We start from the raw sequence: 16,559 nt of genomic DNA on the forward strand, positions 1-16,559 counted from the left end.
GGTTTGTGGGAAAGATAAATAATGCAAAATTAAATTTGTGATCGGCACAGTGATGCTGTCAAATGGCCTTGGCGACACTGCTTTAATACCAGCCTCTCATGCTGACTAAGGGAGTGTTCATATTCACCCGGTGACCACATGGATCTTCCAGCGGTGCTTTGGTATCTTCCCATATTCTGAAAACATGCGGGTTGGCAGGTTAATTGACCCCACTGTGAATTGCCCTGTGTGTGGGCGAGTGGTAGAATCTGGGGAGGGGTGGGCATTGATGGGAATACAAGGAGAATAACATGGAGTGGGATTAGTGAAAACACAGATACCCTGATGGTGGGCATGGACTTGCTGAGCTAAAACGCATGTTTCTATGCCCCCCATGACTCGATAAACAAAATAGCTAAATTATTGCTCGTCAATATATTAATGCAGCTGATTTCTGAACAACACTGAACTAACATATATTAATGTAGCGAATTTCTGATCAACACTGATTATTGCTCAGAAATAATCAACTGTGCATCAGAACAACAGAAGAATGATGAAATGTGGACGTTTTTCTCTTTCAACGGTTTCAATTCCCAGTGATCTACCATCCTGACATAAATTGAGAACTTTGTTCTGACTAGCATCAATATATGGAGCCTTTACCTTTAGTTTCTGCAAGGCACTCATTCTAGTGTATAGACACTGCTCTGGTAAGTCCTTAGAGAGTAGATAGCTGCCTGTTTCTTCTGGAGTTCCTTTGTTTGTCTTCTTAGGATCTATATCCAAGTCCTGTTGTCAACAATAACAACAAAAAATCATGCATTGAAAAATTCAGTGTTTCTTGGCTGAACACGCAGACATGAAATGTCAATTATAATTCACATGCTTCTTCTTTCTCAGTTTCACTTCCACTTTTAATAACAAAGATAATCAGGGAAGTTTATGAAAGTTATTATTTTATCTGCTTGCAATAAAGAATAAAGAAATAAAAGAATAAGATTACATTCTCTAGAGTGTAATGGGATTTCAAACAAACATTGAAACGTGATAGTGGATTTATATATTTGCTAGCAATTAATTACATTTTCTTTTAGGTGTAAAGTACATTTAAATAATTGTCCAAAGTCCTCAATATAAGCAAAAGTTACAAACTGCAAGACAGCCAAAGAACAGAGTTTGCTTTTAAGGTTGATGATCTTATATCAGAACTGAGAATGGTCAGAGATATACAGGTATTAAAATTCAGAGAAAGAGGGTTGGCGAGGCTGGAATACAAGGCGAGATTTGTGAGGCAACAAGAGACTGAAGGTAAAGACAGTGCAATTTATCAAATTTATCAAAACAGTTTGGTAGTATTGCTGAAAATGGAAATTAAAATGTCAGGAATGCTTATGAATTGAAATGATTCGAGTTCACATTGTGTTTGTAAGTTGATGTGTTGTTCATTGAGATTACATTGAGCTTTGTAAATAGCATAATAAACTGAGGATTGCGTGGCTCATGCAATGAGAATTAAGGTGGAAAGCAATGGATTTGCAGAATCACTTTTTCCTTTCTTATTACATGTAACAAGGTAGAAGATCATTCAGCCCGATAGGTCCATACTGGATCCTAGAACAATCCCATAGGCTTTATAGCCTCTCTCCTTATTTTGCTGTAGCTCTGTAACTTGTTCTCCATCACATTTGCTCATCGACTCCCTTTGATTCTTTCTGGAATTACCCCATAATAAGGGGCACTTTACTGTAGCCAATACAACGTTGGGAAGCGAGAGGTAACTGGAGCACCGAAAGAAAAATTGTATGATAATGCTGAGAATGCTCAAACTCTGCACAGACAGTGCCCGGACTCAGATCCCTGGAATTGTAGGGTGGCAGTATTAACTGTTGCAGCACCACGCACACTGAATGGAGGTATTCTGCACTGTGGCAAATCAATCTACATTGAGGGTGATGGAGGCCACATCAATAACATAAAAGGCCTTATGCTATGTTAAGAAGTACAAGTAAACCACTGATTCATGTGAAAAAAGGTGTTGGGGCTTTTGATGATCTGAAGCAAAGAGATGAAAGAGGAGGTCCTGTATCTCTTTCAGAGTTATTATTTTCATTCCATCTTTATTATATTTGATACATTTTACTGCTCTCCCAACTTCTAGTCTCTTTAATGGCCAAGTAAATGGGAAGGCCGGTAGATGAGCAGATGCCGTTGTGGAAATTCAGAACTGAAGTGGCTTTTTGCCAAATCCTGCCCGCAAAATGGGCGGCACGTTGGTGCAGTGGTAGAGTTGCTGCCTTACAGCGCTTGCAGCGCCGGAGACCCGAGTTCGACCCCGACTATGGGTGCTGTCTGTAGGGAGTTTGTACGTTCTCCCTGTGACCGCGTGGGGTTTTTCCCAGATCTTTGATTTCCTCTCACACTCCAAAGACATGCAGGTATGTAGGTTAACTGGCTTGGTAAATGTAAAAATTGTCCCCAGTGCGTGTAGGATGGTGTTAATATGCAGGGATCGCTGGTCGGTGCGGACTTGGTATGGCGATGGGCATGATTCCGCACTGTATCTCTTAACTAAGACGTCCCTTTACTGTTTAATTTAGTTTAAAGATACAGTGCGGAAACAGGCCCTTCGGCACACCGAGTCCGCGCCGACCAGCGATCACCCCGTACACCAAAACTATCCTACACACACAAGGGACAATTTACTCATACATCAAGCCAATTAACCTGCAAACCTGTACGTCGTTGGAGTGTGGGAGGAAACCAAAGATCTCGGAGAAAACCCATGCAGGTCACGGGGAGCACGTACAAACTCCGTACAGACAGCAAGGAGTAGTCGGGATCGAACCCGGGTCTCTGGCACTGCATTCGCTGTAAGGCAGTAACTCTACCGATGCGCCACTGTCACCGCCCAATCATGTAATTCATATTCCTATCAGATCTTTCCCCTCTCACCTTCAACCTATAACCTCCAGCTCTTGATTCCTCTACCTTGGGAAAGAGAGACTATGCGCATTCACCCTTTCGCCTTTGTGATTTTATACATCTGCAGCTGATCAGTCCTCAGTCTCCTACGCACCAAGGAATAATGTCCTCGTCTGCCCAACCTTTCGCTATCACTCAGGCCCTCAAGTTCTGGTAACATCCTTGTAAATCTTCTCTCTACTCTTTCTGGCTAACTGGCATATTTCCTATAATTTCAACTCTAAATCTTGATAACAATGTTCACTATGATACCACCTCGTTTAGTACAAATGTACTCATAATGCTTTATACATTCCCATTTAAACTGTTGATATGAATGACCAATAGCAACAGACCCATGCTGACCAGAGGCACACCCAGCCTCCAGTCTAAAAAGCAACCTTGTACCACCACTCTCTTTCCTACAATTAAGCCAATTCTGCCTTTGGTTAGCTAGCCATCCTGGATCCAGCAATCAAACTCCTGTAATTTCCTCTCTAGCTTCCTAATGTCTTGGGATACATTTGATTAAACCCAGGAGAATGATCTACCTTGTGCATTTTATAAATCCAGCAACATTTTTGCTGTCCTCTAGACATTGCCATTAACTTTCCCAGGTTCCCGAGTGTACATGTACTTTTCTCTGATTAAGAGCAGAGAAGAAATATTCATTGAGCAGCTTACCATCTCCTGCAGCTCCACACAAAGATGGCCACCTTGGTGTCTGAGGGGCCCTATTCTCTCTGTATCTTATCCTTTTTCCATTAGCATACATAACATTTCTTTGGATTTTCCTTAATCTCGTCTGCCAGAGCTATCAGGTGCTCCTTTTTGCCCTCCTGATTTCCCTCTTCTCTGCATCTCAATCCCTTGATCCCTGCTGCCTATATCCTTTTCATAGCAGACCCATGCCTCATTCATCTTTCTGACCAGAGCCTCAATTTCTCTCATCATCCAAGGTTCATTGATCTTCAATCGTACAGGGACATATAAACGGAATCCGCACCGACCAGCAATCACCCATACACTAGTTCTATCCTATACAATAGGGACAATTTACAGAAGCCAATTAACCTACAAACCTGTAAGTCTGGAATGTGTGAGGAAACCGGAGCACTCGGAGATAGTCCTTGTGATCCCAGGGAGAACGTACAAACTCCATACAGACAGCACAGGATCAAACACGGGTCTCTGGAACTATAAGGCAGCAACTCTACCGCTGCGCAACTGTGCCGCCAGGTGGGCCAAAGGGCATTTTTCCATGCTGTGTCTCTAAACTAAACATTTTTTTGTGATGTGTACACATGGGGTGATAAAGCTTTTACTCATGCACAGTTCAAAGTTTCTCACAGTAGGAAACATAATCCAAGTTATCCTTCTTTGATCCAAAGAGGGTAAAGTCCATTCTCACTCCACCAGTTTTAACCATGTTGTTATCACTTTTAACTCTGGGATAATATGATTTTCAATTGCATGATGTTATATGAAACAATACCGCATTAAATGATTACATTTCTTGGCATATGTAATGCTTAAATTACATTCATGAAATTTAGGAGAAAGGAAGAAAGATTTACCGGTGGAAAATCCGTGACGTAAGCCTTACTCATCATAATATCCTTTGGTTTCTTCACAATTCGAGTGTAAATTATCAAGACATTTGAGAACTCAGCAGCAAACCCAAGTTGAATTTGGACACCGCATTCAAACTCAAGCCACATGCTTTCAGGTAGTTCTGAAAATACACAAATATCAATTACAATGAGCAATCACACCAAATGTAGCTGGGATTGTAGCACGTGAACATATGAAAGTTAAACAGGTTAGAAAGATGAACAGGCTCAGGAAATCTACTGCACACCAACAGTATAATGCCAATTGTGGACTCTGAACCCATGTTATTTCCTGGGAGAGAGAAAAAAAAAATAGTATGGCCAATTCAAACAGATTCCTCCCCTCCTTTAAAAAAAACAGATAACATTTCACGGCGGTGTCAAAATCTATTGGTGATCATATCAGCAAACTAACGCCGTGCTTTGTGTCTCCTTTTAAAAAGATCTAACAACATGGCGAGACGTGGGAGATTGCAACCTTCACGTGGTCCACCCTGTTTCGACGAATGCAATCAACCTGGCGTGCACAAAAACAGAACAAGTTGTCTTACAACCTTAGGCTGTGCACGCCATACGCAAGAAGAAGAAGTGGTGCAGTGGTAGAATGCTGCCTTACACCACCAAAGACCCGAGATCCTGACTATGAGTGCTATCTGTACGCAGTTTGTACGTTCTCCCTGTGAACGCGTGGGTTTTCTCTGGGTGCTCAGTTTCTTCCCACAGTCTAAAAATGTACAGGTTTGTAGATTAATTGGCACCTGTATATTGTACCGAGTGTGTAGACAGTGTTAATGTATGTGTGATCGCTGGTCACCACGGACACGGCAAGCCGAAGGGCCTGTTTCTGCACTGTATCTCTAAACTAAACTGCTTACCCATTGAGGATTTTGGCAATTTGTTTCAATAGATAATGACTTTATATACCATTAAAACATGTCTAACTTAATCTAAACTAATTATTTTCCCAAATTAAAATGCCTTGAGTTTAGAAGAATGAGAGGCATTAGATATGCCAAGGCATCAATAAGAGTGTCACAAAACATCTTGAAATATTTATGGGAGATCCATGGAGAATGTAGGACAGGTGATATAAAAGCTTAGTCAGAGATAGGCTTTAATGAGAGCCTTTATAGTTGAAGCACAGGGGAAGATTGGTGCAGCATTGTAGAGAGGGTATAGACAGTAGTAGAGCATGGAAGCAGGCCCTTTGGCCCACCATATCAATGCTGTCCATTGTGCCTATGTACAGGCACGGAAATCACTATCAAAACATGCGGGGGACACAATTTCTTGGCGGCCGCGCGCGCATGCGCATACACACGCACGCGCGCACACACGTGAGGCTTCGGCCGTGGGCTTCAATCGGTCCATTCGTGGGGTCTTTCATCAGCCGGTGGGGGCTTCAACATTGGGAAGCCTTGATCGCCGCGATGCAGCAGTATGATTTTAAGCCGCAACGAGCGCTGAAAGGCCCCGCGAATGGACCGATTCAGCCCTTAGTAAGCGGCTGATAAAGTCCGGATGACAAAACATAGGGGTGGAGGATCGTCCCCCACCTCTCAAAACACGGGGGGGACGTGTGTCCCCTGTACCCCCCAGGATTTCTTCCCCTGCCTATGTATACTAATCACACTTGCTTGCATTAATTACAGTGCCCTGTATGCCTTTCTTGAATTTAGCAATGAGGTGAGGCGAGGTGATGTGAGGTGAGGCGAGACAAGGCAAACCAATGTGAACAGATTTTTTAAAGTAATCAGGGCACACAGGAACAAATGATAAGAAACTAAAATTATAAAAAGGCCATTTGGTCCCTTATCCGTTCTCTGCCATTTAAAACAATTATAATTGATCTTTCCCACTGCCTTATCCACTGCCTCGAGGATATAAAGTGTTGGATGGCCCAAAACTTCCTCCAACTAAACAAGAGGTCTTAGGTCATTCTACTCGGCCCCTTGGACTCAATCAAAACGATAGCAGGCAGCCTTGGAAACCTTACCCCATTACTCAAACTTGACGTCAAAATGACCTTGAAAAGATCATCCACTCATTTATCTCCTCCCGCCTTGATTACTGCAACACCCTTTACACCGGCATCAGCCAATCATCCCTGTCCCGCCTGCAATTGGTCCAAAACGCCGTAGCGAGACTCCTAACGGGTACCCACATCACCCCGATTCTGGCCCCTCTCCACTGGCTCCCTGTGCGGTTCTGAATCAATTTCAAGCTCCTTCTTTATGTATACGAAGCCCTTAACGGGCTTGCCCCCACCTACATCAAAAATCTGCTTACCCACCATACCACCTCCAGGTCCCTCAGATCGTCCGGCTTGGGGGTTACTGACCATCTCGCGGTCGAGTCATAAGCTCACGGGCGACCGCGCTTTTGCGGTTGCAGCTCTTAGACTATGGAACCACATCCCCCTTCCCGTCAGAACTACCCCCTCCATTAAGTCTAGACTTAAAACTTATTTCTACTCTCAAGTCTTTCTTGAGGTCCTCTTGAGGGAGCACTGTATGTATGTATCTATGTATGTGTTGTTGATCTATGTACCACTGTTTGTAGCACATTAGTACTTGCACCAATGTGAAGCACTTTGTTCAACGCAAGTTGTTTTTTTTGTGCTATAGAAATAAAATTGACTTGACTTGACTTTTATATCACGTTCGTGCACTGACTCACACATCCCTTCGAGCCTGCACCACCATTCAATATGATCATGGCTGATCATCCAACTCAGTATCCCGTACCTGCCTTCTCTCCATACCCTCTGATCCCCTTAGCCACAAGGGCCACATCTAACTCCCTCTTAAATATAGCCAATGAACTGGCCTCGACTACCCTCTGTGGCAGGGAGATCCAGAGATTCACCACTCTCTGTGTGAAAAAAGTTCTTCTCATCTCGGTTTTAAAGGATTTCCCCCTTATCCTTAAGCTGTGACCCCTTGTCCTGGACTTCCCCAACATCGGGAGCAATCTTCCTGCACCTAGCCTGTCCAACCCCTTAAGAATTTTGTAAGTTTCTATAAGATCCCCTCTCAATCTCCTAAATTCTAGAGAGTATAAACCAAGTCTATCCAGTCTTTCTTCATAAGACAGTCCTGACATCCCAGGAATCAGTCTGGTGAACCTTCTCTGCACTATGGCAATAATGTCCTTCCTCAGATTTGGAGACCAAAACTGTACGCAATACTCCAGGTGTGGTCTCACCAAGACCCTGTACAACTGCAGTAGAACCTCCCTGCTCCTATACTCAAATCCTTTTGCTATGAAAGCTAACATACCATTCGCTTTCTTCACTGCCTGCTGCACCTGCATGCCCACTTTCAATGACTGGTGTACCATGACACCCAGGTCTCGCTGCATCTCCCCTTTTCCTAGTCGGCCACCATTTAGATAATAGTCTGCTTTCCTGTTTTTGCCACCAAAATGGATAACCTCACATTTATCCACATTATACTGCATCTGCCAAACATTTGCCCACTCACCCAGCCTATCCAAGTCACCTTGCAGTCTCCTAGCATCCTCCTCACAGCTAACACTGCCCCCCACCTTAGTGTCATCCGCAAACTTGGAGATATTGCCTTCAATTCCATCATCCAGATCATTAATATATATTGTAAATAGCTGGGGTCCCAGCACTGAGCCTTGCGGTACCCCACTAGTCACTGCCTGCCATTGTGAAAAGGACCCGTTTACTCCTACTCTTTGCTTCCTGTTTGCCAGCCAGTTCTCTATCCACATCAATACTGAACCCCCAATGCCGTGTGCTTTAAGTTTGTAAGCTAATCTCTTATGTGGGACCTTGTCGAAAGCCTTCTGGAAGTCCAGATACACCACATCCACTGGTTCTCCCCTATCCACGCTACTAGTTACATCCTCGAAAAATTCTATAAGATTCGTCAGACATGATTTACCTTTTGTAAATCCATGCTGACTTTGTCCAATGATTTCACCACTTTCCAAATGTGCTGCTATCCCATCTTTAATAACTGACTCTAGCAGTTTCCCCCCTACCGATGTTAGACTAACTGGTCTGTAAACCCCCGTTTTCTCTCTCCCTCCCTTCTTAAAAAGTGGGGTTACGTTTGCTACCCGCCAATCCTCAGGAACTACTCCAGAATCTAAAGAGTTTTGAAAGATTATTACTAATGCATCCACTATTTCTGGAGCTATTTCCTTAAGTACTCTGGGATGCAGCCTATCTGGCCCTGGGGATTTATCGGCCTTTAATCCATTTAATTTACCCAACACCACTTCCCGGCTAACCTGGATTTCACTCAATTCCTCCAACTCCTTTGACCCGCGGTCCCCTGCTATTTCCGGCAGATTATTTATGTCTTCCTTAGTGAAGACGGAACCAAAGTAGTTATTCAATTGGTCCGCCATATCTTTGTTCCCCATGATCAACTCACCTGTTTCTGACTGCAAGGGACCTACATTTGTTTTAACTAATCTCTTTCTTTTCACATATCTATAAAAACTTTTGCAGTCAGTTTTTATGTTCCCTGCCAGTTTTCTTTCATAATCTATTTTTCCTTTCCTAATTAAGCCCTTTGTCCTCCTCTGCTGGTCTCTGAATTTCTCCCAGTCCTCTGCTTTTATGCTGCTTTTTCTGGCTAATTTGTACGCATCATCCTTCGCTTTGATACTATCCCTGGTTTCCCTTGTTATCCACGGATGCACTACCTTCCCTGATTTATTCTTTTGCCAAACTGGGATGAACAATTTTTGTAGTTCATCCATGCAGTCTTTAAATGTCTTCCATTGCATATCCACCGTCAACCCTTTTAGAATTAATTGCCAGTCAATCTTGGCCAATTCACGTCTCATACCCTCAAAGTTACCTTTCTTTAAGTTCAGAACCATTGTTTCTGAATTAACAATGTCACTCTCCATCCTAATGAAGAACTCAACCATATTATGGTCACTCTTGCCCAAGGGGGCACGTACAACAAGACTGCTAACTAACCCTTCCTCATTACTCAATACCCAGTCTAAAATAGCCTGCTCTCTCGTTGGTTCCTCTACATGTTGATTTAGATAACTATCCCGCATACATTCCAAAAAATCCACTTCCTCATCACCCCTGCCAATTTGATTCACCCAATCTATATGTAGATTGAAGTCACCCATTATAACGGTTTTGCCTTTGTCGCACGCATTTCTAATTTCCTGTTTGATACCATCTCCAACTTCACTACTACTGTTAGGTGGCCTGTACACAACACCCACCAGCGTTTTCTGCCCCTTAGTGTTTCGCAGCTCTACCCATACCGATTCCACATCCTGCAAACTAATGTCCTTCCTTTCCATTGCGTTAATCTCCTCTCTAATCAGCAACGCTACCCCACCTCCTTTTCCTTTCTCTCTATCCCTCCTGAATATTGAATATCCCTGGATGTTCAGCTCCCAGCCTTGGTCACCCTGGAAGTCTAAAAGTCTATCAGTCTCTGTCCTGAGTTTACTTGGTAACTGAACTTCCGCAGTCACCTTTGAGGTGACACAGTGTTGCAGCGGTAGAGTTGCTGCCTTACAGTGCCAGAGATCTGGGTTTGATCCTGACTACCGGTGCTATCTCTACGGAGTTTGTACTCGTGGATTTTATCTGGGTGTTCCGGTTTCCTCCAACACTCCAAAGATGTGTAGGTTTGTAGGTTAATTGTTTTCTATAAATTGTAAATTGTCCCTAGTGTGTAGGATAGTGCTACTGTACTGGCTGATCGCTGGTCAGCTCAGACCCGGTGAGATGAATAGCCCGTTTCTGTGCTGTATCTCTAAAATCTTGAGGAGAGAAAATAAAATATTTACTTCGCTATGAATGAAGGGATTTCTTCCCATCTCAGCATAAAAAGGCCTTTTTTTCCAATATCGAGATGCCAATCCCTGGTGCTGAGCACCCCAGTCAGGGAAATCATCATTCCTGAATCTAAACTTTCGAGCCCTATAACAATTTCATGTTTCACTGTGATTACATTTCATTCCCTAAACTCAGAGTACAGGGTCAATTGGCTTGATTGCCCATAGAAGAAGGCAATCTTCCAACCCAGGAATCAATTGGGTGAAATTACCTGGAGTCATAGAGTCATAGAGTGATAAAGTGTGGAAACAGGCCCTTTGGCCCAACTTGCCCACACTGGCCAACAATGCACTTACTCCAATGTAAATATATATTTCTAAGTAGGGTGACAAGACATTTGCACAATATTCCATGTGCTGAGTCACCGCGGCACTAAATAATAGCAGCAAGACATTTTTAATCACAATTCACAAGAGACTGCAGATGCTGCGATCAGCAAAAAATAAGCTGCTGTTGGAACTCAGGGGGTCAGGCAGCATCTGTGGGGGTAAACGTATGGCCAACATTTTAGATTGTGCCCCTGCGTCAAGACTATCACAGAGTCCAGATGCTGAAGAGTGACCAAAGATTTTGTCTTCCCTCTAACTGTATAAATGCGGCTTGACCCAGTGAGTTCCTCCAACAGTTTGTTTTTGGCTCCAACTTTATTCTCCAATTCAATCCCCTTGCAATGAAGGCCAATTTAGCGATTTGTGCACAAATCTACCCAGACCTTTTGCTCACAAACATTTTACAGAATTTCAAATGTGGCACAGCAGTGAACCTGGTAGATGTGCTGCCTTGAAACTCGAATGACCCAGTATCAATGCTGATCTTGGATGCTGTCCATTTTCACCCCTCCCCCCTCCCCCTCTAGATTCTATCATGCGCTTATTCAAGAGTGGCCATTTACCGATCGACATATTTTTGGCTGTTTTAGGAAACTGAAGGACCTGGGCAAAACTTGCATGTTCTCACAATACGATCACTCATATAATAGTTCTATCCTACACACTAGGAACAATTTTACAGTAGCCAATTAACCAACAAACCTGCACTTCTTTGGAATGTGGGAGGAAACTGGAGCACCCGGAGAAAACACACGTGGTCACAGGGAGAACGTACAAATACCGTATAGACACCATTTCGTTCAGACAGATCCCAACTGGATGGAACTTGGCTCCCTAGCGCTGTAGGGCAGTAACTCTACCGCTGCGTCACTGTGACACCTCAAAATCTCCAAAAACTCACATTTGTAAGGCACTGTCTCCCACATACAAAAGCAAGCTGACTATTCCGAAACAACCTCCTTCTTTCCAAATACATCTATATCTTATCTAAATTCACAATTTATGAGACAAAGGAGCAGAATTAGGCCATTTGGCCCATCGAGCCTGCTACACCATTCGATCATGGCTGATCTATTTTTCCCTCAACTGCCTCCTGCCTTCTCCACACAACCTTTGACATCTTTAAGGGCCTGTCCCACTTAGGGAACTCCTCGCAACCATGGAGGAGACTCACCAGAGACCACCAGCGAACATGTGGCGACCATGTGGCGATCATGTGACGAGCGCAGAGTCGCCTGCATTCGCCTAAAAAGTCACCTAAGTGGGACAGGCCCTTTCCAAATCCAGAACATTTGTTACAAACACAAAATATCCTTAAATAATCTATGTATGGTATTCATTGCTTTGCATTCTATGCCTTTTCTTGTTTATGTGTCTTCAAACACTAATAACGATCATTTAAAAAAATCTGTTTCCAGTTCACAGATACATCTGCATGTCATGAGTAGCTCGTCCACTACTTTGTACTTGTCCACTTCAGATATGATTTATCACATTTGGCTCTATTTACGTGTCCAAATCAATCTGCAATCTTAAGTGTACAATTACACCAGAATTACCCACATCCGCCATTAGGGTAAGTGCTTCAGCTAAATTTGATCTAATTAATTAGTCAGAAATGTAGTTTAAATAAATGTCACACTGGAAATCCCTTAACTCTCCAAGTGATCATAAATCATGGTTCTTAATATATTACAACAACTTTCCTTCACCCAGCATCAAATGCACAGGCCTATAAATACCAGGATCTAATTTCTGATCCATCTGGAATAATGAGACGACATAAACTCTACTCCAGTTTACAGAATTCAATTCAGAATTTGATTAGCCATCAAATGTGTGAGACAGTAGCTCACATAGGTTTATTTTATCACTCTGTGATAAGATTGAATTAGACCCAGTAGTATTAGGGTCAGAGTAATATGGTGCAGAAACACGTCCCTTGACCTACTGAGTCAATGCTGACCATTAAGCAAAACGTTGTACTAACCCAACAACGATCCCATATTTTTCTCACATTCCATTGAACTCTCCCAGATTCAACCCCTTGCGCATATGTTGGAGGAATTCACAGTTGCCATTGACCAACCTGCAGAGATTTAAGATGCAAGAGGAAGCTGGAACATCTGGGGAATGTGCAGGTTCCACACCAACAGCGATAAAATCAGGCTCGATCCCAGCTCACTGGTGCAGTTTATGCAGCCACTCAAATAGTTATGCAGCTGTGCTGCCCTCATTGGAGACCCACGGACTATCTTTGATTGGACTTTACTGGATTTTATCTTGCACTAAACGTTATTCTCTTCATCATGTATCTGTACATTGTGGATGGCTCGATTGTAATCTTGTATTGCCATTTCTCTGACTGGTTAGTACGCAACAAAAGCTTTTCACTGTACCTTAGTACATGTGACAATAAACTAAACTCAAATTCATGCAATTTTAAATGTTGTCATGGTTCATAAATGTTTATAGAAACTTCAGTGTTTGCTCATTTGGCAGCAATAAGCTTTATTTAGACACAACAGCCTACACATACAGATATAACAAGTTGTGTATTTCCACTGCTGCACCTCTGAAATTCGATTGATTTTTGAAGTGTTTTGTAAATCTAGTTATGGGCCCTTAGCTACAACTCTGGACCCTTTCCCATACTTTTCCGGGCTCTGATCCACCACCTTTCCTTGCCTGGATTCACAATCCCCAACCTCTGTAGACACCTCCAGATCCTAATCCAAGGTCTCTCCCACCCCCTCCACCCCCCCATCCCTGGGCCGCTCATCTTTCAGAACTTCCTGGAACATATCTGCTCCGCAACTTGCAACTCAACTCCAAAAGGTACAAAGTATTCTCAATTCTTGCACTGCTGTTTTTATAAACCTGCCTTAATAAATTAAGGATATAACAGGAAGGTAGATAAAAATGCTGGAGAAACTCAGCGGGTGAGGCAGCATCTATGGAGCGAAGTCTGAAGAAGGGTCTCGACCCGAAACGTCACCTTTTCCTTCGCTCCATAGATGCTGCCTCACCCGCTGAGTTTCTCCAGCATTTTTATCTACCTTCGATTTTTCCAGCATCTGCAGTTCCTTCTTAAACAAAGGATATAACAGGAAATTTGTATCTGCACATAACCATCTGACAAGCATCTTTAATTCACATCATTTGGACATTGTCTCACAAATTCACAACCAAGCTGAAGAGAGGTATAATGAGAATTCATGTTCAATGAGTGTTTCTTCAATATGCCTAAAGAATAAAGAGCACTCTAAAATATGTCCTTGAATCACATACCTATTAATATTGGTGCTATTCTGGCACACTCTTTGTGGTCTAGATGGTGTTTAGACAGTCTTCTTCTGTTGGGGAGTGGGCAATTGTTCCAGCACTTACATGGTGGAGGAGGGGGAGAATCAGCCTGATATTTGGGTAAGAGCTGAAGTTGACATGTTCCAACAATAGGATTGAGAGCAGGGATATGATGCAGCTCAGGGAAAGGGAGCAGCAGCTAAGGTGTAGGAAGGAACTGCAGATGTTGGATTAAACCGAAGGTAGACACAAAAAGCTGGAGTAACTCAGCGGGTTAGACAGCATCCCTGGAGAAAAGGAATAGAACTTCTGAAGGGTCTCAACCCGAAACATCACCTACTGTATTCCTTTTCTCCAGAGATGCTGTCTGACACGCTGAGTTACTCCAGCTTTTTGTATCTATCTACAGCAGCTAAGGTGTTCTGTAGAAATCGCTGAGTATGAAAGCACAGCTGAGGGTCGAGGGGCAGAATGGAGATTGGTTGTGTGGGGTGCTCCAGGGTTGTTTTGGGCTGAAATGTGCTCAGAAGCATAAATAAGCATTGACTTTGTTGCAGGCATTCCAATCCAGCGCTGCATTTTAATAGCATGTTGCCTCAGGAACTACAATGAACAATACCTTCTTACAATGTAGTCCAAATTCCATGGTAGGATACATGCATTTGGACTGATGCAAAACTTGCATCAGGTGGAAAGGACAATGCCTTGACAAGAGATGTCTGGTTCAATTTCCCAATTGGTCCAATTTCACCCAGAAGTGACGACGGACACAGCGTTCTTTGCGTTACATCAATTTTCATAAGTTCATAAGTTATAGGAACAGAATTAGGCCATTCGGCCCATCAAGTCTACTCCACCATTTAATCATGGTTTATCTCTTTCCCTCTCAACCCATTCACCTGCCATTTCTCCATAACCCCCGACACCCTTACTAATCAAAAATCTGTCATTTTGTGCTGTAAAAAATACCCATAAGACAAATAAGTTAATATTACTGTGCACTCGTTTTTTTTCTCATTCACTAAACGTAAGGGATATAAAATCATGCTTTGCCCATGGATTCAGTCCCAAAGCCTTAAGGTTGGACGCTTATAACATATAAACCTCGTGCTACCAATTCAGCACCCACCCCCTCCCTGGTCACTGACATGCATTTTCAGAATTCCTGCCCAGACTCATATTTCATGTTTATTGCATGGTTGAAATAACATACAATAACTAGTGCAGTTAATAGCCAAGGCTGATTCCACTGCCCATCCCCCACCGATGCAAGATTGTGCAACTGTTTTACCGTGAGCCTTCGCCCACTGCAGGTTCCGAGCCAACGATTCTGCAGAGCAGCCTGATGAATGGATAGGGTCCGTCAAAGCTCTTTTCTCACATAGACTACTGCGAATTTCCAGAGCCTGCTTTCCTTTAGTGAGATCACATTTTCCCATATCTGCAATTAAAGCATGATTATTAAAAAAGAAAAAAAAATAGCAAATACTGCAAACAAAATATTTTAAATAAAGTAATGAAATCATTAAATAAATACAATAGAAACAAAACAGCCAGCATCTGAAAAATTAGTTGACATTGTGAAACCTTTCATCTGAACCACAAAGAGAAGGTGAGTTAAATAAATCATAATCGACAATATCTAATTGTTGCACAGATTTGACCTGTCATCTTCAAAGATCTGGTGTGCAGTCACCTTTCTGACAGCTTGATAAATGGCTGGTATTTTAAGCTCTATCGCACAAAGTTCCAAGTCCAATATGTTTTTTTCTATTTGTTGGTTTCTCATTGTTGAAGTGAAGCCATGTCACATCATCACATAATAGAAGTATTTTGCTAGGAACCCAGAACTGTGAAACCTCCTGCAATCTTCAGTTCCTCTGATAATTTAAGGCTTACCAAACACAACTTCCTCATCCATTTCCAAAAGCCACCTAGATCCTAGATGTGGGAATGATTATTCCTCCTCCATTCCACTCATTCCTGGGTAATATGAGCACTTGGATCCCGGCATTGCAAAGGCACAGATGAGGATGATATTGCAGCGCTTGATTTTAAAGGGGTGATAACAGCCAAATAATTGGAAGCTTACACGCTGAAGCCTTTGGCCAAGGCTGAAGCCAGCCAACAGGAGAGCTGGTGGTACCAGGGCTTGATGCATGATTAAAAAAAAAAATCAGAACTCAAATGCTAAGGGGAATAACATAACCTCTCTGTTATTTTATCCCGACGATATTTTGAAACAAATCTATACAACAACCAAAGATAGACGCAAAAAGCCGGAGTAACTCGGTGGGTTCTGGAGAAAAGGAATAGGTGACATTTCGTTCTCCTACCATTCAACATTCATTCATCACTCTGGACAACACAGTGGTGCAACTCGTGGAGCTGCTGCCTTGTAGTGCCAGGGACCCATGTCCAAAGGCGTGTGTGTGTGTGTGTGTGTGTGTGTGTGTGTGTGTGTGTGTGTGTGTGTGTGTGTGTGTGTGTGTGTGTGTGTGTGTGTGTGTG

The 16,559-nt window shown here is 42.8% G+C and overlaps 1 protein-coding gene across 2 annotated transcripts in view; it reads right to left on the reverse strand.

The window, feature by feature from the left end:
• malt1 (MALT1 paracaspase) overlaps positions 1-16,559 on the reverse strand; it is a 142,377-nt gene that overhangs the window by 14,819 nt on the left and 110,999 nt on the right. For both annotated transcript variants that reach the window (XM_033032900.1, XM_033032891.1), the window contains 3 exons: positions 15,340-15,489; positions 4,521-4,678; positions 646-771 (listed from right to left, as the gene is read on the reverse strand). In XM_033032900.1, coding sequence (XP_032888791.1) covers positions 646-771; positions 4,521-4,678; positions 15,340-15,489 — 434 coding nt within the window. The remainder of the gene's footprint in view (positions 1-645; positions 772-4,520; positions 4,679-15,339; positions 15,490-16,559) is intronic.

This window comes from Amblyraja radiata, chromosome 1 (assembly GCF_010909765.2).
Source record: "Amblyraja radiata isolate CabotCenter1 chromosome 1, sAmbRad1.1.pri, whole genome shotgun sequence".
NCBI lineage: Eukaryota > Metazoa > Chordata > Chondrichthyes > Rajiformes > Rajidae > Amblyraja > Amblyraja radiata.